Source organism: Rhamphochromis longiceps, linkage group LG6, assembly GCF_057381845.1.
Source record: "Rhamphochromis longiceps isolate RC_006_pf linkage group LG6, R_longiceps_female_GT1.1, whole genome shotgun sequence".
Taxonomy (NCBI): domain Eukaryota; kingdom Metazoa; phylum Chordata; class Actinopteri; order Cichliformes; family Cichlidae; genus Rhamphochromis; species Rhamphochromis longiceps.
Genome location: NC_140562.1, coordinates 15,004,667 through 15,027,848, shown reverse-complemented (window position 1 = coordinate 15,027,848; position 23,182 = coordinate 15,004,667). Strand labels below are relative to the sequence as shown.

Sequence of the window (23,182 nt, the reverse complement as noted above, 5' to 3'; positions counted from 1 at the left end):
AGGTATTTACTTGTATTCCTGCACAGAAAGATGTGTTTTTGCAGTTGAATGTTATGCTTGATTAATCGCTGACTTCTAGCTCAAATTTGGTAAAAAAAAACAAAACAAAGCTAAACTAAACTTGAAACCTGTTGGTTATTTGCCTAATAAATAAGTTTAGTTTGAAACAAGTTTTTGACAGATTTCCAAAATATCTGGTTTCTATTAACATTGTTTAGCACTGTACATCTCAGAAACTACTTCAAGTAGGCCTCAAGTAGCATGTTACATGTTGAAGTTTCTGACAGTGAAATCAGAGAATGGCGGAACAGGTACGACTTGTTTGGATGGGTTGCCAGGAAAACGCCTCCTTTCTCTAAAATGAACATGACAGCACATTTTAGGATTGCAAACTTATATCACAACAAATCACAAGAGTTCTGGATCAATGTCCTTTGCACAGAAGATACCAAAGGCGAGATATTTGGCTGTAGTGCAAATCATGTTTGGCCAGAAGAAAACACAGCCTATCAGCACCTCTGCCACCTGTTAGACATGGAAATGGAAGGATGATAATTTGGACTTGTTCCAAAGGACCTGGGCACCTTGCAGTCACTGAGATGATCATGACCTCTGCTGTATACCAAAATTTTGAAAAATGTGAGAGCATCTGTCTGACAGCTGAAGGTTGGCTGAAAATAAATCATCTGTCAGGACGATAATCTTAAGCACAGCAGCAAATCTAAAAGAGAATGAATGAAAAAGAGAAGAATCAAACATCTGTTCGTGTCTTTCTCCTGAGTTTATTATACCAACCTACAGTATCATACATATGAGCATCCCCAAACATGAGTGTGCATCTCAGACAGATGAACAAACTTGTAGATAGAACAGTACTTATCTCACCCAGGGCACTGAAACGGCTAGAGCCAGCTGTGTTTTTGATTGATAATATGGTGCTATATTATTATTATTATTATTATTATTATTATTATTATTATTGTTGTTGTTGTTATTATTATAAATTTCCCCCGGTAAGAGGAACACTGCAGCAGAAGTGATCATTGTTGCTTTTTTGTAAGATTAAGCAAAAACTACCTAGCTAACAGAGGAGAGGTGGGAACTGGGAGCAGAATAAAAACAAAGATCATTTGGTGCACTCTCATGTTGCTGAAAAGTCTCCAAGGGGAGCCACAATAAAGTGAGTCATCGTTTTTGATCTAATCATGCTAATAGAATTACAATGACAAACCTAACAGTAATTGTTTACACATATAATGTTTCATGTGTACATCTCAGTTTAGCTTGTTAGCATGCTAACGTTTGTTTATTAGCACAAAGACAAAAGCAGCTGATGGAAATGTTTGCTGCTGTTTGTTTTGCAGATATTGTGGCATGAAATTGCCAGTGAAATTCATTTTGCTGATGATGATAGATTTAAAATAAAAACTCAGATTTCACTCACTGGCACCTTTGCCTTGCAAACAATGACAAAAAATAAGAGCCGCTTTCTCTTTTTGCATTGTTTGTTTTGCCATTGTTTGCAAAAGGTCTCGCATCTGTGACTCTTCCCTCAGTTTACAGGTTCATGCCAGAGTACATGCTCATATCTTTGTAGAATTATCCTGGGTATGTTCTCTGTTTCTGCTCTGCCTTCCTCTAAAGGTCATAAACAGTTTTGCAGTTTGCCTTTTAAAGATATTACCAGGAGAACCAGGCACTGTTTATAGATTTGTGGGCAGACACATCAAACTTAATGTCAAATCTAAGAGAAATAGCAAGAATTGTCTCTGAAAAAAAATGTGCAGTATAACTAGGATGTTGGATACAGTGTAGTGATGGTAATTAATCATAATAAGGACCTCCAGTTCACGTTTTCTGTCTCTTTCAGATACGCACACATGCTCTAACTGATTTGTCATTTCTTTTTCTGCTCATTACACTTGTGCTGAACTGTTGTTGTGACCCTGGCAGTCGTTATCTACACCACATTCTGCTAAAACTCACAAATTGCATTACCTCCAGCTCTCTGGTGCCCCAGCCAGTGAGACCTACTGACAAGCTTGTGGCGCTTATACAGGAAGGAAGGATTGGCTGTTTTCAGCCTCAATAGTGTGTTATTAGTGCAATACCAATTAGACTATGTAGCTAGTCATTTTAATGAGAGACATACAGTGATGCCTCATTATGACATATCTACCATCAGGTGAAATTCGTATGGTATAGAAAATGTATCATTTCCCATCGATTCTTTTTTTCTAATATTAGTAACTTCCAGATGATTCTTCATGGCATATGAAGGTTTTGAAAATCTGTCTTTCAGAGCTCACAGTTTTAAATGTTTAGCCAGAAACAACATCATCTAAATCAAGAGAATATTTACAGCAGTAATAAAATGGTGTTGTCTACATAAAAACATAGCCTCTGATGTTTTAATTGCCCCCAAGGCAATGTCTAATTAAACCTCTGTGGGCACTGCAGCCCATTGGTTTCCAGCCAAAGGACTTACAAGCACGTACACACTGTTCAGCCACCCAGGATTGTACACTCATTCAGGTTTAAATGTCACAGGCCTGTGAAACAATTACATCCACAGGCGCATGTGCACACAGTCCCCAGGGTCAGGATTAGCATCCATTGGTGTGGCTCCATATCTGACCTTTATGAGTGGCTAAGTAGTGCTCTCCGGGGTCTCATTTGTCTCACTTTAACTGAACAATGGCCTCAATCCCCTCACGACTGCAGCTTTCTCTCTCTGCAGAATGAACATTCAGAGCCTGAAATTGTTGAGCTTAAGAGCACACCAAGGACTCGAGGTCCACTTATAGGTGGATGAAATAACCATTAAAGGTGTGAAAATTTGGTTCCAAAATGTAACATTAAGCAAGCAAACCACTGTCGAAAGTGACAATTTGTAAGAAAGCATTTAGTTCCTGGTTATTAAGGACCCTTTATGGCTACATCAGGAAATAGTTTTTCAATATAACTTCTGCTCACCTGTAACCTGGTTTTAACATGTAAGCTGAATAAAATATGAAAGGTTGAAGCCTCCAGTGCACATATAGGCAAGGCAAGGCAAGTTTATTTGTATAGCACAATTCAACAACAAGGTGATTCAAAGTGCTTTACAGAGACATTAGAAACAAGAACAAATAAAAAGCATGATTTAAAATTGATTAAAACAAGCAAATAAACTAACTAACTAATTAACAAACAAACAAACAAACAAAACAGTATATAAAATCAAAACAGATAAAATCAGAACAGTAGATAAAATCAGTAGTTAAATGTAAGTTTTGAAATTTAAGCTTAAAGTGTGGATTTGGTGCTTTATTCAAATGCAGCTGAGAACAGGTGAGTCTTCAACCTGGATTTAAATAAACTGAGTGTTTCAGCTGATCTGAGGCTTTCTGGGAGTTTGTTCCAGATATAAGGAGCATAAAAGCTGAATGCAGCTTCTCCGTGTCTGGTTCTGACTCTGGGAACTGATAATATAGATGACTGACTGAGACTGAGTTGTAGATACAATCAGAATTATGTAAAATGACCTAGGAAATGGACTCAATTCTGGATTTTACAAAAAAGGATTAAGGAATTTATAATATAATACAGATAGTATCATCTCTTCTTGCAGCAAACCAGTGAGTAGAGCTCAGACAAAAAAAAATATGCAAGAAAATGACTAAGAAAAAACCTTTTAGTGCCTTAAAACGCCGCTCCTAAAAATATACACATGGTGTAATAATGTGATGAAAGCATTAAATAGTGAAAGAGTACAATCATTACAGTATGACAAGCTTTATTAGAACAAGACATGGTGGAAAACAAAAGGTTAGCTTGTCCATGTGTGGGTGTGAGTGGGCATACAGTTCTACATGGACATCAGCATTATGAGGTTCTTCATCAACTGGCATCATGACTACATTATCATCCTTGGCTTTATGGTCGTAATGCGCATCAATTGCACTAATAAGCATTTAGAGCCCTGAAGATTGTCTTCAGTGTTAACCCTGTAAGACCCAAGCAATCAAAAAACTGAGATGTTTATTAACCCTTATAACAAAATCCACTTTTTTTGCTGTATCATGTGGTGTATGATATATTTTTATTACATATTTATTATATATTTTTTGTATCACATTTGATACATTAGGCATTTTTGGCAACTTTTTGTTAACAACAATGTTAATTTTAGACAAAAAAAAGAGTTTTGTTCATAACATTTTGAAATTATGCCAAGTATTGATCATGTTGATGATATAGAGGTCTCAGAAACTCATGTATCAAAAATGATACAATGGGCATTATAGGGTTAATGTTAACAGTTTGAAATAGTTAACAGAGTTAACCCTGATTCCATGAGATTGATTCATTAAAACTGGGTGAACAGCAACAAATACATTGGACCGACATGTATTCTATGTATGGCAAAGCCTTAATATGGTAAGTTTGCTAACTGCAATGAACAAGGGCACTCTCATTCACTTTCCATTAACCACACATAAAATGTCCAAGTACAAAAAAAGTACAAAAAGCATTAAATTCGACTGAGTCCGCAAAAAAGACACTATTTAACCAAAAGATATTTTGAACAATCATTGTGGATGCTGACCAAAGATTTTCTCCTCAAAAAGAACTAGATCAGAAATTCAAGGTGAAACAATCCAGCATCACACAACAAGTAAGGCAACCTAAAGAAAAGCTATATTTGTCCCGTTAATCATTTTTCCGTCCTACAGAGTTACCTCGCGTGGTCTCATCTTCTGTGATGGAAACCACTACTCGAACTGTTTAATTCCAGTTAAACAAACTAATAACCCCTGTATAAACACATTTGACTTGTGCTATGTCACATTAATGAAAATGTCAGTGCTTTACTGTGACAAGTCAAATATTCTGCTGTGAAGCAACCCCAAAGTAAGAATAAAATCCGGGTATTCTGCTAGCATTACATAAAATACATACTGAATATTTATCTTGTTGTTTTTTGTTGTTCTTTGCATAATTTTCAAGCACATCTATTAAAAGTGGAGGGGAATGCACTGAGCTGACTAAAACTGACTGAAAGACGCTGAGTGTGGTATTTACTTCATAACAAATTAGAGCCAAAAAAATGAAATCAGAAATGACCACAGAGTTGGACGCACTTGTGCGATGGTGACAATAAGCAATTACAAGCCTCGCCAAGCTGGTATGTTTTTGTATAGTTGAAGCTTTTCTGCTATTTTATCCATACCCTCTAGCTATGTGCCAGTTTATAGCATTTCCAGATGCCTTCTCTTTTGTCACACATAGTTAATAGATGCACACACCGATGATTTATTTATTTATTTATATCTATTGTTACAACAATGGCAATATGTTTTGGAGGACATGTATTTCTCCCACAGATTGTGTGTGTGTGAATGTGTATTATACAAGTGTGGCAGGCGCTTATGTGAATGGGGGTTCAGTAATGAGAAATGCTTATCAACCCTCTACAGCCCGTCAGCTTGCTGCCATTAGCTGTTACCCCAACAATCTTACAGGTAGGCTAAGAGTCCTCATATTGATTCCAGACATTGCTGTTTGTCCCCTGCAGAAGGGCAGCAATCAGCAAATGGATTTAGTTGATTGGGATTACGGGAAGTAATTTGTGGAGGAAATAAGTGGGCATTTTTAGGAGTCTAATAATGTGGTGGAATTAGTTCTCCTAATACCTGGAATGAAGTTGCTGTTTGAATGGAAATGGCTGTTTATGTGATTGGTTTGGGAAGGAGAAAGAGAATGCCTGGTCTTAGAGTTGGAAAGCTGAGAAACAGTTTGTTGAGTTGAATAGAGGGGAGTACAGGATGGAAAAAGGCGAAAGCCTGAGTGAACAACAGATTTCGTAGCAGTTATTCCTCTCCAAACACTCACGTTTGTTTGGTACTTCCAATCAGTGGTGTATAATCCTTTGCTAAGGATACTTTCCATATCACTGGGTGGCTTTCGCTGCAGAGAGGTGCATTTAAGCATAACGCTAACAAGAACCTTGACAATTAGTTGGGGGGGGGGGGTGTAGAGAGTGGGGGCAGAGAGGCGGCAGGGCAGAGTAAAGATGTGAATGGAAACTGGGGGAAAGTAGAAGAACAGCAGACAGGCAAGGAGGCGGTAGCTGTGTGACTCTAAAGAGCTCCAATTACTTTTCATTCTTTTTTCCACTCAATGATCAGTGCTTGAGAGAAAGCTGATCCAGGTTCTGTTACACTGATGAGTCATGTTTGATTCGGCTCTTTGTCTATTACAGAAAATACCTCGGTAACTGAATGGGACTGTGGGACTGTTCATTGCTTTGATGGTCAGTTTTCGTTTTTCCATCAGAAAAACTGCATCAGAAAGACCGCAGTGATACAGCATGTTGTTTCAGTGATATTATACAGCGTGAGCCCAGGTTACTTCAACTGCATTGGCCTGAAGTAGGCCCGTTTAGCTAGTGAACAGCAGAGACAGCAGCCAATATAAATTATTAGGTATAATAATACAGCAGTTCAGTCAAAGATAGACTGTTAATAACATTTTTGATAGGGGGACACATTTATTTTACTGAAAAGCTTTTATTATGAAATTATTTGGATTGACAAAAATGTTAGTATTAAGCTAAAACTGTCTTGCTACATAGCTTTACTGTATTCGCTTAAAACTTTGCTTGGACAGGACTTTTTGACACAAGATTCAACAGTTAAAAAATGCTATTCTGCTGAAGTGTTGACTTTATGACTGAAAAAAGTGCAAAACATTAATTTTTAGTCTTGATGTAGAAAAACTGTATAACTAGCTTGGCTAAAAGCTAGCTAAGCCATTTTAGCAGTAACTAGAGTAGTTTATGTGATTCAGTTTGGTTAAATTAGGGTAAAATAATCAGCTTTTAAGAACGCATAAAGTAATTGTACTGCAGCCTTTCTGTCTTTTCCACTTTGAAAACTTTAAACTATTAATTGTTTCTTCTTGACTTTATTATCTTTATAATTACATTACTACTGCCGGCCTTTGCAGAGCAGTTTAATTGTAAATCCATTACACTGTATTTTAAATATATGTAGTAAAACGTTGGTTTGCTTCATTCTCTTTGCAGGTACATTGATGTTGGACAAATCTAATCCATTCAGTTGCTAATTCTGTGTGTTTTTTTAAGGGATGATCTTATTGGGTTTGATACCAGCTGCCACAGAGGATTGAGAGTGTGACAGTGAAACATGTATATGTGATTTTGGGGCCGATGACAGACAGACAGAAGGTCTCCTTGAGAGGACATAGAACTTTAACAGGATTGGAAATGGTACCGACCAGCTGTAAGAGGTAAGAGAGAAAGAGCAGGGGATGAGAGTCAAAGTGTGAAGAAGGAGGGGTGGCTACGCGAAGAGTAGTGTTGTCATTTAGTCACAAAGTTGACCAAGAACACATTTGTGTTTTGTTGCAGCAGCTTGCAAAAACATATAAGAAGGGTGAAATGAACGTCTTAGAAAAGGAGCGAGCTTTGGGATCGAATTAAGCTAGACGCATCATCAAACGCTGCAAGCACAGCAGGGGGCCTTGGGATACACCCGTCTGAGAAATGGGTGGTGTGGGTGTGTGCTTATAGTTTTGTATCGGCCTAATAAACCACCCATCTGCAGTGAGAGAAGAGGAGTGGATGCTAGGAGCAGGGGGGGTTACAGCACTCTTTATGCTCCATATTTACACCCCGTCCTGCCCAGAGGTTCTTTGATGCTTGTCGATACCGCTGCGTGATGATGTCATACGGCAGACAGCAAGGGAGGGAGGCATGATCAAAGGAAAGAGGGAGGGATGAAGACGCAGGAGAGCATATCCAAGACAACAACGGGACAAAGATGGCGACTGCTTCTGCAATGGGACGTCCACTGGCGTCCAGACCTCGGAATCACTGCGATGAACTCGGGCAATGCAGCAGGTGTATTCACCTCCCTTATTCTAACAGGACGACCATCAGCATGACACACTGGAACCACCAAGCCAACCTCAGCCATCACTACCGCGGGGCTAGCACGGTAAGCCTTCCGTCTACCTTAGCCTTTCCTCCGCTGCCGTTAAATCATCAAACCCTCAAGACCCCGATGTCTGGTTACCATCACTTCATCCCAAGTATTCATCATGAGTTGCCATTCTTTCTAATAACACATTTTCTACCCATTTTGCTTCTTTTTCCTCAGCCCTTTCATCATGGTCTTTTTGGCCGTTAATATAGGCCTCTCTTTGCCATCAAAGGCAGCACATCAATTGCCTTGACTCCCAAGTGTATGTGTGAGGGTGAAAGAAAGGGAGAGAGGAGAAAAAAAAGAAGAACACCATGTATCAAAGATCAAGGCACGCTTTCATGCCTGTTTTTGGCCTAGTTGGGTTTTTGCTTTTCCATCATCTTTCCATCCCTTTTTCCCCCTGCCTGTTCTAGGGCTGCGGATGCTCTCCGAACCCTCAACAATTTCCCCCGACCCTCAGTGGTCCAGATCCCACATTCGCTGAAATCAGACGCTTTTGTAGGGAAATGGAAGCAAAGACATTTTTTTTGGGTTTCTTTGAAAATATTCTGTAGCTTACAGGCTACTGGGCCAGAGCTCAGCCCCAATGATGACAATACGTGAAACAATATTTGAATAAGCAGCAGGAGGGCAGCGAGCTAATCCACTGTGGCTAATCCAGTATTGGTGCGGGCCATATTGGTTGCTGGAGTATTCAGCCCCATCACAATACACATCAGCGGGACGCCATGGCAGATATACTGACACTCTCACTACAGGCATGGCTGGGAAAGGCCAGCAGATGGATGGATGGATAGGTGGATTGACGGATAGGTGGATAAATGATAGAGAGATAGATATAGATGGGAGAGTGTTGATATTGTGCTTTCTGTAGTTCACATATTGTTTTGGTTGGCTTGTGTAACTTTGAGGATTGAAAGAAAAAAATGAAAACAGAGGGAAGTGTTTAAGTAGGAGGGTGATGACGCTAGCCGTCCTTCATAGCTCTGTGGCAATGTTTGTGACTAATGTAATCGCCAATTCTCAGTGCAAAGTTGCCTGAAACGTTGACGTTATCCTACTCACTACTACATATCAAACATAATAAAAGGGCTCACTGTACAAGCTCAGCCTTATACTTTGCTTTGGAGCTCTTATTTCACCCGAATAAAATACTTGTCTCCAATTAATTTTCCTAAAGAGCAGGGGTGTGTTTTTCTTTTAAGGGGTATATAATGAAGATTTCACTTTCTCTGAGCATCTAAATGGGTCTTTGTGCTGGGAGGCCCCCAAGAGATAAGCCTGTTTCTGACAGGCCTCCGTACAGACGCCCAAATCTGCTGTGGCAGCTGGAACAAAGGGACCCCTGAGCTGGACCGGCTCACTGACAAAAAGCTCCGTCTCAGTAGTCTAAGAGGGTTGCCTCAATTTAGGAATTAATGATCTACTCTCGTCTTCACTTCACTTCAGCTTATGAAAAGGTGACTGTGTTTTTACTGAAATTGAGAAGAGCTAGCAAGGGTGACCAGTCGATTATTGATCATCCATGTATCAATCACGTTATTCATCTGAATTAGTCCAGTGGCAACAGGTGCAGCAGAACACATTATTTGATTCTTGTTAGCCAAAACATACGGTAGGTTTGTTTGAATTTTGGTGGATGAGTCTTCCTTAACCCAGTCTGGCATCTGACGACAGAGAGTGTAAAGGGCTGTGATCCGGGATATTGGACTTTATGAATAAAAATGACTTCACTTCAAACATGATCTACTGAAAGCTTTTCCCAGAAGATATTTTGACACATCAGAGGAGTAAAAGCACAGCACAGGTAATACGTTTAATAATTGTTGAATACCATTTACCTTCTTTGATTCCAGAGTTCAGGCGTCGTTGGTTCTGGCGCACTGAGTTGAAAGGCGTCTTTGTCAGTTTTATTAGTAACAGCTGCTCTGCTAATAATGCAATAAAAAAGTCAGTAAAGCCAATAAAACAAGATATATAACAGGAATAAATGAGGCACAATGTGCTTAATGTTTAACAAACATATATGTTGTCTATGAGTAAAAATGTGTTACATTGTCGTATTGCATAAATGTCAAATGATGTGGAGCATATAGGTGTGCAGGAATATTCATTCTCTGAATGTCACTTCCTACCATCCAAGTCTTTAAAATTCTAAAACTGAAACTGATAAGGAAAGCAATCAAGTACTATGGATCTGTATCTATAAATGCACTATTCCTTACACTGAACACTGTCTCAATCTGCATGTCTTTTCCTCTGTTTCCTGAATTCAGTTGCTTGACCTTCTTGAACAAACAAGTAGATTGGTTCTGATTTCCCTGTACACCTCATGGAGTTTTGGTGACGGTAGCCCATTGCTAGCTAAATCTTAACATACAATCACATAAACTCTGAAAACTACACTCCAAAGCCACAAAAACTCAAGTCTAAACACAACTAATGATCATATAACTATTAAATCCGTTCATTTTCGTAGCAGGTTATCCAACTGAGTGTTGCAGGGGTGCTGGAGCCAATCCTATCTGTCAAATACCAAGACGTGGTTATTGGTATATCCACGTCTTCACCCTAGGCAACTCAGCCGTCAGTCAATACAATACGATTTTGCTCTGATGAGTTATGATGAGTTAGTCAAGAAAAATGTATTAGGATGGAAAAGTATGTTTCATGTATGTCTCAAGCAATAGATAGATAGATAGATAGATAGATAGATAGATAGATAGATAGATAGATAGATAGATAGATAGATAGATAGATAGCACCAGGTGTATTAGTGGTCCCCTTGTGTGATGACCTTTCTTCAGCTTAGAGTACAGACCAGCAATACTCACACACATACATAGTTCAGATTCATTATAGATTCATAAGTACCAACATGCCCCCAACCCCTCCTCACCAAGACATCATAAAGGTCAAGTTCATCTTCGTCAGTATTCTCTCTTTGTCTTCTTCCCTCTCCCCTCATTGTCTCCGGGGGCACCACAGCAGCCCTGACAACACCAGCCTGTTACCACACAAGAACCTGTATCTGCAGGTGCAACGAGTGTATGTGTGTTGACTGTTGATGATATAGGCCAAAATAATGTGCATACATTTCCATAATGAAGTGTGTTTGCCTTGGCTGTAAAGTCTGCCAATCAAACACACTGCCATTCGCTAAACCTTGCCGCCCGTCTTCATTACTGTCCTCTGAAAGCCTTCTCTGACAATTTCACAGCGATTATCTGTTTAGAGACGATTACATGGTTTTAAATGGCGCATGCCAAATAGAGTTTTAAAGTTAAAGTGCTGGAAATTTCACCGTGCTTTTGTTGGATTCAACGGCACTCGTCGAAAGGGCGGACAAAATTAAACAATGCTAACAAAATAATAATAATATCTTTGAAATGTAAATATATTACAATGGTACAGTGAACATGTACAGAAATGAAAATCAAGATGAAGAAAATAATTTTGTTCTGGATATGTTGAAATAAACGGAGGCGTTTATTGTGTTGGGTTAGTCTAGAAATATGATTTTTTTTTTTATTAGCCTTTGACCGCAACATGTAGGCTGTATCCAATATTAAGAGAGTTACATTTAAGAAGTATCAGCTCTTATGACATAAGTGGAGCATTTACACAGCAGGATTTTCACATGTAGTAGTAAGTTAACATGAAATTGAGGGATCTGTTGTTTTTAGTTGCACACGGTTAATTCATGTGACTGGTAAAAGCTTTTTACCAACAATGTCATGTCATAAGGGTTGAAAACTATACTGTTATATTGTTCTGCTCAAATATACACGATCAAATAAAAGAACCAGATATACAAGAGGGTTACAATTTATTTTTGAATCTCATATGAAATAATAAAAATAATAATTCAATTCACTTTATTTATACTGCATCAATCACAGCAACAGTCCCCTCGAGATGCTTTATATTGTAAGGTAAAGCCCCTACAATAATACAGAGAAAACCCCCAACAATCAGTAAACCACTTATTACCAAGAACTTGGCAATAGTGGGAAGGGCAAACTCCCTTTTAACAGGAAGGATGATGGTGATGATGATTATTGTTATTATTTCCCAGCTTCGAGTTGTTATGAAGAAGCAGTGCATCGAGGAGTGGGCAGAGATGAGGACAGGTGTCTGGACCTCACCTGAGCCACCGGACCCTGCTCTCCTTCACATGGGACAGCTGGCCTGACGACCCCTCAGGAGGCATAGTAAGCTCCATGCATCCTTGGTTTGGTTTTATTATCTCCAAAGAGAGTAAATGCTGCTTCTTCTGATTTTACTGGCATGGGCTATTTTCATTTTCTGATTCAAATTCATACCAAAAACAATTTGTTAATGGACATTTGCATTAGTGTATTTTCTCATGTTTTTGCTGTTGTCAAAGACGAGGAGTGCTGTGAATTGAAATCATTCTTGCTGATTATAGAAATTAAAAAATTTGGCAGTGTGTGCAGTAATTTCTTTAGTCTTGTTACTTACTAAGACACGTGACAGTTTAATCCACGTGTAAGGCACATTTACATCATGCAGTAACACATGGCTCATATCAGATATTTGCAACACATCTGTGGAATAACATTTAATAAGGCCACGTTCAGGTGTTCTTTTTTTCCCAGCCTGATAACTGTAGTCCCCCCCCCCCCCCCCCCCCCCCCCCCCACACACACACACACACACACACACCCCCACACACCCTTCTTTCTCTCTCTCTGTCTCCCTCTCTCTCTCTCCGTCCCTCCAGCAGCCGGTGGGAGCTCGGTGCTCCTGCATGACTGACAGCCCGGCGGAGAGGAGTGACATGCTCAGGTGGCGGCAGCAGCGTGCTCCCTCTGTCCTGTGGGTCACTGCGCCGGCAGAGATGGGCTCTTCGGACTGAGCACCTGTTCAGACGCAAAGACGCATTAGAGGTGAGTCGCCTTGTTTTGTCATCGCGCGTTGCTCAAAAACTGTCTCACCTTTAGACTCACAGATTGCCTGGAGCAAAGTGAGCCGTAGCCTACCTGATCTATTGTGGTGCCCTGGTGCTGTTTGGGGATTCTGGCTCATTTATTTATTTGTTTGTTTTTTCTTTTTCATCCACTTTTTTTTTTAAATGTGCGTGACAGTGTACGGTGCAGTCGGCTTATCGTGAATAACTTTTTTATTGGAGTCTATTAAAAGGCTACCGTTTGAATTACACTTCCATTCATTTAGAGATATTGTGAAATTGCTCGTTCTTGCCAATGGGGGCGCCGTTGTGCACTTTTTTTGGTTACCTTGACATAGAACGGAGACATATAGAACCGACACGAAGTACAAACTCTTCTTCATAACTCATTTAATGTACCCACAGTGGTGAAAATTAACAAATAAACTAATGAATACATAAATAAATACTTCAATCTTACTTTTTTAACATGTCTTTCTCATTGTGTTGAGAAGCAGTAGTATCAACTTTTTACTCCAGAAGAGTAAAAAGATTTTCACTATTTTTATAGCTACCTACATACAATCATTCTACACAAAGTCGCCATTGCAATAATAATATAATCATATAATCTGTAATAATACTACACTTATGGTTCCAGATGTATTTTTTTTCCTGTGATACTTTTGCATGTTTCTTGATGATATGTCTGCACTGTTACCTGCAACTAAGTAGGTTCATAAAATGGTAATAATAGCAGTTAAGGGCCTGCGCTAACATACATTTCATAGTAATAATACATAATTCAAAAAACATACATACACTAATGCATCAGAGAATGATTGAGCATTGTCAGAAAAGCTCCAGTTGTAACTGGTTGCTGGCAACATTCAAAGTAAGCCTTTGAATAGTGTAGTTACACTACACTATTCTACACTACCATATGGCCTGCCTTCTAAGTGCAAAGCCATTAAAATATCAGAAGTAAGAAGAACCTAATTTCTCTTTGCTAAATTGCAGGATTTAGGTGCGTTTCTAAAATAGGTTAAATTTACTTGGATATTTAAACCTTGTGCAGTTTGCACATTTTCCTTTTTCCATAAATGCTGTTGGAGTCTAGTTGTACTTTACTACATTGACTTGGCGGTCATACTTTGGTTTTGAAACAAACACATTTTCAGTAAATATCCCATAAAACAATTTGAATTAGCTCTACATTGCTGCAGAATCAAAATGCTGCATCAGTCAGTTTTGCCTTGCATAGTAAATAATTTTACATTTCTTGTATTCTTGTAACTATTTGGAAATTATGCACGCTGGACACTTATAATAACGTTCACGTATCGCTGCATTTATCGTGGATAAGATTAAAGAATCTCGGGTATTTTTTCGTGTGTTTGGCGTTTCTATCCGGCGCATTTCTAGAAACGTACTACGCTCCGCTTACAGTCGGCGTGCACTCACGTACTCGCTCTGTATTATTGCTCTGAAAGCAGCCACCATGGGGAGTTAAGGGCAAGACGACGGGTTATTTTCGTTAATATTTAATCTCAAAAGCTATCCATATGCTGCGTTTTGGAGTACACTGTTCGCGCCAGTATCCCCAATGCAGCGGATTACGGGGAACGGGCTTTCAGAGACGGTAGGACGTAAACTTTTGTGGAAAACACGGACGTTAACGGACCTAGCTAAGCTAGCCAGCTAATCAAAACTAGCTAACACATCAAGCTAGCTGGCGCTGCAGCCAGCAGAGTCAGAAACGTGCCCTCGCTTTCTTGTTTTGTTTGATCTTATGCGACTAGATTTGTTGGGGTTAACCAACAAGAAAGTTTGCGTTGCTTCTGTACAAATGTGCTCTTTACGAGTACGTTTATAGTTTCCTCTAGTGCTGAAGTTTTTTTCCTTTTTTTGCACGGAGGCCCGTGTTGTGTGGAGTTTGTTTCGGTGCCCATCCCCCACAGTCTTTGCAGGCCAAGATGAATGAGATTCTCACTTCAAAGCCCTGGCATTGGTGGTGGCATTGCTACAAGGCTAGCTAGCCATTTTAGCTTGTTAGCATTAGTTGGTTATTTGCAAAACAGTGTCCAGCAATACCGAGCGTGTTATTTGACAGGAGTTAGCGCTAAAGCTAGCTGCTACACAGGCGAAATAAACTTGTTGGTGAACTTAAGCTTGGATACTCAAGTAAAGCATGTTGAGTTCGTCATCGTTAAACTGGAGATTGAGTTGGAGAAATACGAGATTATTTAAACTAAGGTGTATTTGCTAGTAAGTTTAGATGCCAAGTTAACAAACTAGCTGTATTTTCAGTTTCTATGACTATATTCTCATGAGTCTCATACTGTTAGTATCATACTTCGTGTGTCTGCTCATCATCTAATGTTATTACTCAGTGATCTCTCGCACTCTAAATATATACATACTGTGTGTGTATTAGTGGGGTGACACAGTTCAGTGATGAGGTGTGACTCAAGTCATCATTCTCACCTTAGCAATAATATTTGTATTTGAGTCATCACCTTCCACTGCTACATCTAACTGCTTTTCTTGTTTCCATTGCAGGGTGAATTGTTTGCCAGCCAAGTCATTGCTAAAGGGGAATATCTGACCTCTGCCTTGTGCAATCAGAGACATGAGCGTTGTCAGAGAATTGCATGGGATCGGGTACAGGGGCGGGGGTGGGGTTGTGGCCTCCATGAGTGCCCCTACCCACTTTACAGAGGATGCACCGCGGCCCCCGGTTCCTGGTGAGGAGGGCTCAGACGTGGACACCCCAGTCCAGTCAGTCAGCACCCGTCCAAACACCCTTTCCCAAACCGCAGGCTATCCCCTGTCGTCTAAAATGGGGGACCCGTCAAGTTATACACCCTCCTCCTCGTCTGCGACCCCACGTCGCCCTGACTTGGACTTGGGCTATGAACCTGAGGGCTCTGCTTCACCAACCCCTCCTTACCTGAAGTGGGCCGAGTCACTTCACTCCCTCCTGGACGACAGGGAAGGCACCCAGCTGTTCAGAACCTTCCTGTGCCAGGAAGGGTGTGCAGACCTTCTCGACTTCTGGTTTGCCTGCTCTGGGTTCAGGAAGACCAGCCAGGACAAGAGGGCAAAGCTGGCCAAGGCTATCTACAGAAAGTATATTGTAGATGGGAATGGGATCGTCTCCAGGCAGATCAAAGCTGCCACCAAGAGCTTCATCAGAGACTGCGTGGGAAAGCCGCATCCCGATGCAGCCATTTTTGAACAGGTTATTAGAATTTTATATTGTAATATTTAACAGAATGCCAGTCAGGTTGAAGAGAACAGTCTAGTAGATACTGTTATTCATTCCTGACAGCTATTATTTTGTTTGTTTAAATGGCCAGATTTGGCTAAGGAATGGAAACTGTAGCCATTAAGGTGCCAATGCTAAGCAGTGTTGCAGGCCGACAGGTTAGGAAACTGAAACTGAATTGTGGATGTTGGCAAGATGGTTCATGATGAAAAAAAAATCAGACAATGGCTTTCATATGGCTGTGCTTTCAGTTGACTGGTGCTGGGAACTTATGTTTTTCGCTCTTCTCACTGCACTAGGTCTATTCCTGTCAAGTCGTTATAATTTTAGTGTCAATATTTACTCCCAGATTTAAGGAACTTAAAGCCATATCTATTTAACCAGCCCTTATACAGATCAGATTTTGTAGTGAGTATCTTTATTTAAAAACATGGAAAGTAGCATATTTATAATTCACAGAGTTTGTTCTTGCATGTATTCATTTCCATTGAATATTTAAAACAATCTCAGAACAAGGAGCTTTTGCTGTCTTGAAACGTGTTAGATTTGTCAGGGCCGTTCAGTTCTGCTTTATTGACTTTAGGGTTTTATTTAGGGGGAGGGAACAGTGACTCAAACTATAAGCTTACCCAGGTTCCCACGGTGTAAGTGCAGCTATACTTCCTGAGTACCTCAATCAGTTTCTGATCTTCTGACAGTGTTCCTGTGGTTGACAGGGGGCATTCATCCTGACAGGAAAAGTAAAAGAGCAAGAGAAGTCACACACTTGTCGCTGTTTTGTTAAACTACAGATTTGTGTTTCCTTGTGCTTTGTTTCTGCCTTAATGAGCAAACCACACCAAAGGATCATCTGCTCCTCTCTGCCCTCTTTAACCCTGAACACTTTCAGTTTTGCGTAGATGACTGCTCATTTTTATCTTCTTAATGTTGAGACCACATGTATACTCTATGAGAATTCTATCACCAGTCTTAAAGACTTGAGTCTCATAGAGTATACTTAATAATGTTATGTTGAGTAAGAATGCATGGGTATTACTGTGATGGACCAAATGAAGCTTGTTTCAATTAGCTTTCTTTATAGCTGTTCCACAGACTTGCGTTTGATTTTATTTCCGTTGCTGTTTCCCCGCAAGTCATCAAAGTAATAAAATCCAAAGCTGTGTACTGTTCAACTAGAATTCAAACCAACTTGACTTGTGCGAAGCCACATCGAGGGATGCACTTTGACCCTTTCAGGTTTATTGCTTGCATGTGGTTTGACACACATTGCTTTTTCAGTCTGGAATAGGTGTTAGCCTAGCTGTGTAGTCTCTGACATAAATGCTGGTATATCCTGTGTAATTGTGTTGGTCTGTAATGAGTATTCATTTGGCATGAAATATATAGTTTGAAAGGGCAAAGCCTTTCAGTCTGGGAGCACTGTGTCACAGTGAACTTAGTGAGAGGTGAGAAATAATGTCTTCATTTTTATTGTACCAACTTGGTCTTTGTGTGTTCCAGGCTCAGACAGAGATCCAGACCATAATCGAGGAGAACACCTACCCTTTGTTCCTTAAGTCAGATCTGTACCTGGAGTACACACGGACAGGGGGAGAAAGCCCAAAGCCAAACCCCAGTGATCAGAGCCCTTCATCAGGACCAGCCAAGCCTGTTTCTGGGTATTTGCCTACACTCGCTGAGGATGAGGAGTGGAGGTGAGAAGAGAAAGGAACCTGAGACTTTGTGTTATACCACATTTCAATTCTGATGCATTGCATAGGATTTAACTGTAAACTTCACTAATCTGTCTCAGCTGATCAGAACAGCTCTAACAAAGTTTTGAAGCTGAAATTCATTTGTCTAAATATTTAAAAGTAATATAATTCATCTGACTTTTTTTAATAACATAAATGTGGTCTTAGGTGTGGAGGAGGAGGAGTGAGGGAAGTGGAGGAAGAGAAAGATGAGGACGACTGTGGAGACACACCAGCTTGCAGGTTGACTCAGACCCTGCTGATGCAGACGGCACCACAGAGAGCCTCAGCCAGTAGGAGGAGGCAGGACAGCAGGGAGTACAGGTGTGTGTGTGTGTGTGTATACGCCTGCTGTTTTGCAGTAATAACATAAATAATATCTAAACATTTATTGAAACTTCCATGCGATGTCAATTTTTTAAAAAAACAACATAGTCTAGATCTGAATGTTCTGTGCTAACCAGTCAGCTTCGATCCTTTGCGTCTAGTGTTTCCCATGTCCTGCAGTTGGACAGACTTGGACTGCAGCTGGTTACGTTTGTATTTGGTTCTCTGGAGATCTGATGCAAGCCCTAGATTCAGCTCTAAGTAGAACCCACAGCAGGCGGAGAGCTGATGCTACTGGGCTGAGCTCTCTGAGACTTTCAGAACAGAACAGGGACCAGCTGCAGTCTAAGAGAGTGGACTCAGAATTGATCTGTTTGAGGAGGAACTTTGTGGAGAGGCTGTTGATTGTTTCTGTATATGTTCTTACTAAGTAGATGTCAGGTTATGTTTGTTTGGGTTGGGTTATGTTATGTTTATTCATTTTTAAAATGCTTGAGTGCCCCTCCTTTCACTTGCATACATGCATGTGCGCGTACATAATCACATGCCCTATCATGTCCCGTGGGAAACAGTGGGTGTTTCTTGTTTCGTGTATAGCGGTGTAGATGACCTAGTATTATGCAAGAGTAATATTTTGGTAATTAGAGTTTGTCATTTACAAACATTTCCAAAATACATCTATAATATTTTTCATTATAATAAGTAATAATATATAATACCTGTTGATATTCTTATAGTGGAAATATTCATGTGGCAAGGCTGAGACTTTTTTCTGTTAGCTTCTTTGTAACCCTTTCAAGATTGCAAATAGCTCTTTTCGGGGAATCTTTGCAGCACACCCACTTATATCAAGAGTAGGTGGCATTTTGTCTTATTGCGAAATCATGAACACAAGTCTTTCTTGAGAAGAGCAAATTTAGTGTGCAGCCAAACTTTCTGAGCCTTTTTTTCCATTTTGTGTATTTAATCGGGACGCTTCACACTTTTGAATTCACAATTTTGAAGCCTTTAACACATTTTTTTTAGCACAATTCACAAGCATCATATCAGACATGACTAAGGCAAAAAAAAAAAAAACTGGTGCGAATGTTTCGTAAGAACCCCTGAAAATTTAACATGGCTCCTTCGCATGAATCACGATGTCTCAATTCTTCTTCAGGCCATGGAGAGAGCCGATAAACCCATACTACGCAAACATGGGTTATGCGCGGGCTCCAGCAACCAGTGCCAATGACAGTGAGCAGCAGAGCATGTCGAGCGATGCAGACACAATGTCACTGACCGACAGCAGTGTGTAAGTACTCACAGACAGCCTGCTGCGCCTCGGACAATACTACACTTTTGAGTTTTGTAAAAATGTTACAGATCTGTAATTGATTTTTGTTCATCTTTTTTTTCCCTCTGTGTTTGTGTAGAGATGGTATTCCTCCATACAGATATTGGAAACAGCATCGTAAAGAGATGCATGAAAGTGCCAAAGCCAACGGACGTGTGCCCCTACCTCATATACCTGTGAGTACAAACAGCAATTCGCTGCAATATCAGTTCTTGTATTGCTGCATGCACAGTGAAATATGTGCAGAATTTGACACTGGAATGCAGTTTTAAAGTTTTTCTGCACACTATTAGGCTTTTATGTGACAATACAACTTTGTAATCTTTGCTAAATTCACACCTGTTCGTATTTTTCATACTTTTTTTTTATGTTTAAGTGCTTTCAGTGTATCATTCATACACGGATCGATGCATTGGAGAGCAACTTGGGCTTGGCATCCTGCTCAGTGCAAAATATCATGACGATAATAAATAAGTGATGCACAAGTAAATAAATATGTTAAGTAAGGCCCTTCTTGTTGTTCTGGTTCAGCATTGTGATCGATGTGGGTTGAAAAGCTGGTGTGTGTGTGTGTGTGTGTGGGGGGGGGGGGGGGGGGGGGGGGGTGTCCTTGAGCGAATGCTGCGACAGGCTGTGAGAAGGATGAGTGGGGACGTTGGCAATGCCCAGACTGCACTGGTTGTAAATGTCTGATGGGAGTTGCAGCATGTGGAGGAGGCGGAGGGTGCTGCTAGGCCTTTTTTGATTAAGGCTGTGGTGGTGTAGTAACTGGAAGTGATGTCATCAGTTTGGCATATCGGCAGAAATTACATGCTTTTGTTTCTACCACAGAACCAACAATCAGTGGAAGGTGAAACTGATTGTCGAGAAGTCAGCAATTATCTCATTGTTGATGTTTTTCCCTGTGTTGAGGTTAAGGTTGTCAGGCTGTCAACTCCTCTGTGTGCTGACTCATCTTGATTGGCAATGAGGCCTACCTTAGCAAACCTTTTGGTGTGGTTGTGTTAAAACTAGCAGAGCAGTCATGTATCCACATCTTGAACAATAATGGGCTGAATACACACCCTTTAAAGCGATCTTGTATTCAGCATATTGTGTTGTTTTCTTCCTTTTCTGGCCATCTGCCATCTCTGTGTAAGAAAGCCCAAGATCCAGTTCTAGGTACCAGGTCCCACACGGAGCAGGTTCAGCTTCTCCACAAGCTGCTGTGGCAAGATAGTGTAAAAAGTTGACTTGAATCAGTAGGATGTGTATGACTTTCTGTATTGCAGGTGAGTCAGACTGAGGTGGTGCAGGGTGGATATAATGGCATCTTTTGTAGGCTGGTTTTCTCTGCATGCAAATTCTAGGGGTTAAAAGGGAGATGTGACTTATTATGTTGCAAGACAAGCCTTTCAAAGCATTTCACATTTCTTGGGGTGAGGGCTAGAGGGTGGTAGTCATTCAAACAAGCTGGGTCAGATTTCTTGGGTACAAAATTATAGTGGTGCCGTTTAGACAAGTGGGAATGTTATTTTTGTCTGAGGAAGATGTTGAAAATGTCCTTGTGAAAACATCTTTCAGTTGTTCTACACATTCCTTCAGAACATGATCTGTTTGGCAGGTGACGACGGGAGCCCTTTGTTGTTGGTGTATTGAGGTTATCTGGCAGTGCGAGGTCATTACAGCATGTCTGATCGGTGGGCTTGTAGCCTGCTACTGTGTTGAATCGCTGCCAGAGGTGCTGTGTGTTTTTTGGTGTCAGTGAAGTGACTTGTGTGCACATTCCACAGTTTAAACTGGAAGTAAAGGTGCTGCATCCCATGCAAAGCTGAGGTCCTGGTGCACTACCACCTTGTTGGTCAAAATGAGTACAGCTAAAGTTCAGCAACTTATTGGCACTGGATTTTTAAAAGTTCAGGATCAACTTGGACACTGATTGAAATCACCAGCCCCATTAAAAACTAAAAGCACTTGATGTACAGACACTCAGAAGTGACATCTGAGAGGCATCTGATTGATACCAGTTAAAACTTTGGAATAAAACATAGTTACATATTCCTAAATTCTGGGTTTGAAGAAGTAGGAGGAGTAGATGTAATGGTACTATACACAGCAGGCAGATTTAGCTCATAATGTGAGGTGGTCTTAAGGCAGTATTTATCTGCAAGTAGTTGAGAAGGAATTACCATAACTGTCACACATTGCTAACATTGATTGTTTGCACAAGTTAAGTTTTCCCATTTGAATGTGTTAAATGCATATTAGTTTATAAGTTTGCCATTTAAATTATGGCAGCAGACATATGCACCCGTGTGTAGTATGTAATAATTTCTACTTGTGTCAATACACAGCGCACGTATCGAATGCCAAAGGACATCCACGTAGAGCCTGAGAGGTTTGCAGCGGAGCTTATCAGCAGGCTGGAGACGGTGCTCAGAGAGCGAGAGGCTCAGGAAAGACTTGAAGAGAGGCTGAAGAGAGTACGGCTGGTGAGTACACGATCATATATATGCACCCTGCAATGTGATTTTAATTCTTCGAAATTAAAACTTTGTAAGTGAAAGAAAGAGTTGTTTCCATTTTAGTCAGCCTGCCTATGCAGCTCTGTCACTTCTATTCCAGACTCACAGCTAGCTTCTCATCTACAAGGAGATTTACACAGTAGAAATTTAGACAATGCATTATGCCATATATGCAGAAATGCCTGTGAACAGTTTAGCGATTGATTCTACTCTCTTGCAGTAGGGTAGAGTTGTATGAAGCAGTAGGGCTGCACAATTAATCGTTAGAAAATCGCGATCTCAATTCATACTTATGTGTGATCTCATTTCCAAATGACAACGATTTAAAAAAAAAAAAAAGATGCCGATTGTACCGCATTTTGATCCGGGACATAATCTGCATGAAAACAAGCGCTCACTCTTCCTGCTCAACAAATGACAAGGGCGGAGGCTTATACCACGTGATACAGAAGTCAGCTGGCAGGGAAAAAACAACGGAGAGCACGTGAGAGATGACGAAGCTGTAAAGCCCAAGAAAGTGACAGGAGAAAATCCGTCCCGGTCAACCACCCAAACATCAATAACAGGAACCTTATACAGCGCCTCCCTATACCTGTCGAACTCCCGCAGGCACAAAGAAATTACGGAGGCTATCACTTATCACCTGACCAAAGATATGGCTCCCATCAACACTGTGCAAAACGAGGGATTTAGGAAAATGATCAACACCCTAGACAAACGCTACACGGTGCCGTCCCGCAACTATTTTTCAAATGTTGCACTACCTGCTGTATACACGCAGTGTCGAGCAACGGTGGAGACGTAATTGTTTTTATGTTTAGTCTCAACTGTTACGAAGTGGATGTGCAGTTAATAAGTGCAATAAATATTTATATTAGAAAAGAAAATCGTGAGCGAATTGTGATTCTCATTTTATGCAAAATCGTGCAGCCCTATTAAGCAGCAACACATTGTTATAACAAGTGACAAACAAGATTCTTGCCAGAAAAACTTGCCATTTCGGTTTCTTGTGACCAGCCACGGTGGGAATTTAATATTACACTCAGTTAATCTGGCTCTAGCATTCCACTTTAACAGTGATAGCTTCTGTATAGACTCATTGCTG

At 40.4% G+C, this 23,182-nt stretch overlaps 1 protein-coding gene across 4 annotated transcripts in view; it reads left to right on the top strand.

The window, feature by feature from the left end:
* The first annotated feature begins 1,022 nt into the window (after positions 1-1,022).
* LOC146667697 (axin-1-like) overlaps positions 1,023-23,182 on the top strand; it is a 29,618-nt gene continuing 7,458 nt past the window's right edge. Inside the window, exons 1-9 of one of the 4 annotated variants that reach the window (XM_085409366.1) lie at positions 1,023-1,180; positions 12,073-12,208; positions 12,742-12,907; positions 15,469-16,150; positions 17,678-17,871; positions 18,079-18,234; positions 19,397-19,531; positions 19,653-19,749; positions 21,907-22,044. In XM_085409366.1, the coding sequence (XP_085265492.1) occupies positions 15,539-16,150; positions 17,678-17,871; positions 18,079-18,234; positions 19,397-19,531; positions 19,653-19,749; positions 21,907-22,044 (1,332 nt within the window). In that variant the 5' untranslated portion in view covers positions 1,023-1,180; positions 12,073-12,208; positions 12,742-12,907; positions 15,469-15,538. Of the gene's footprint in view, positions 1,181-7,880; positions 8,007-12,072; positions 12,209-12,741; positions 12,908-14,365; positions 14,549-15,468; positions 16,151-17,677; positions 17,872-18,078; positions 18,235-19,396; positions 19,532-19,652; positions 19,750-21,906; positions 22,045-23,182 lie in introns of those variants that run through there. The other 3 variants (XM_085409367.1, XM_085409368.1, XM_085409365.1) reach the window with 3 other exon arrangements.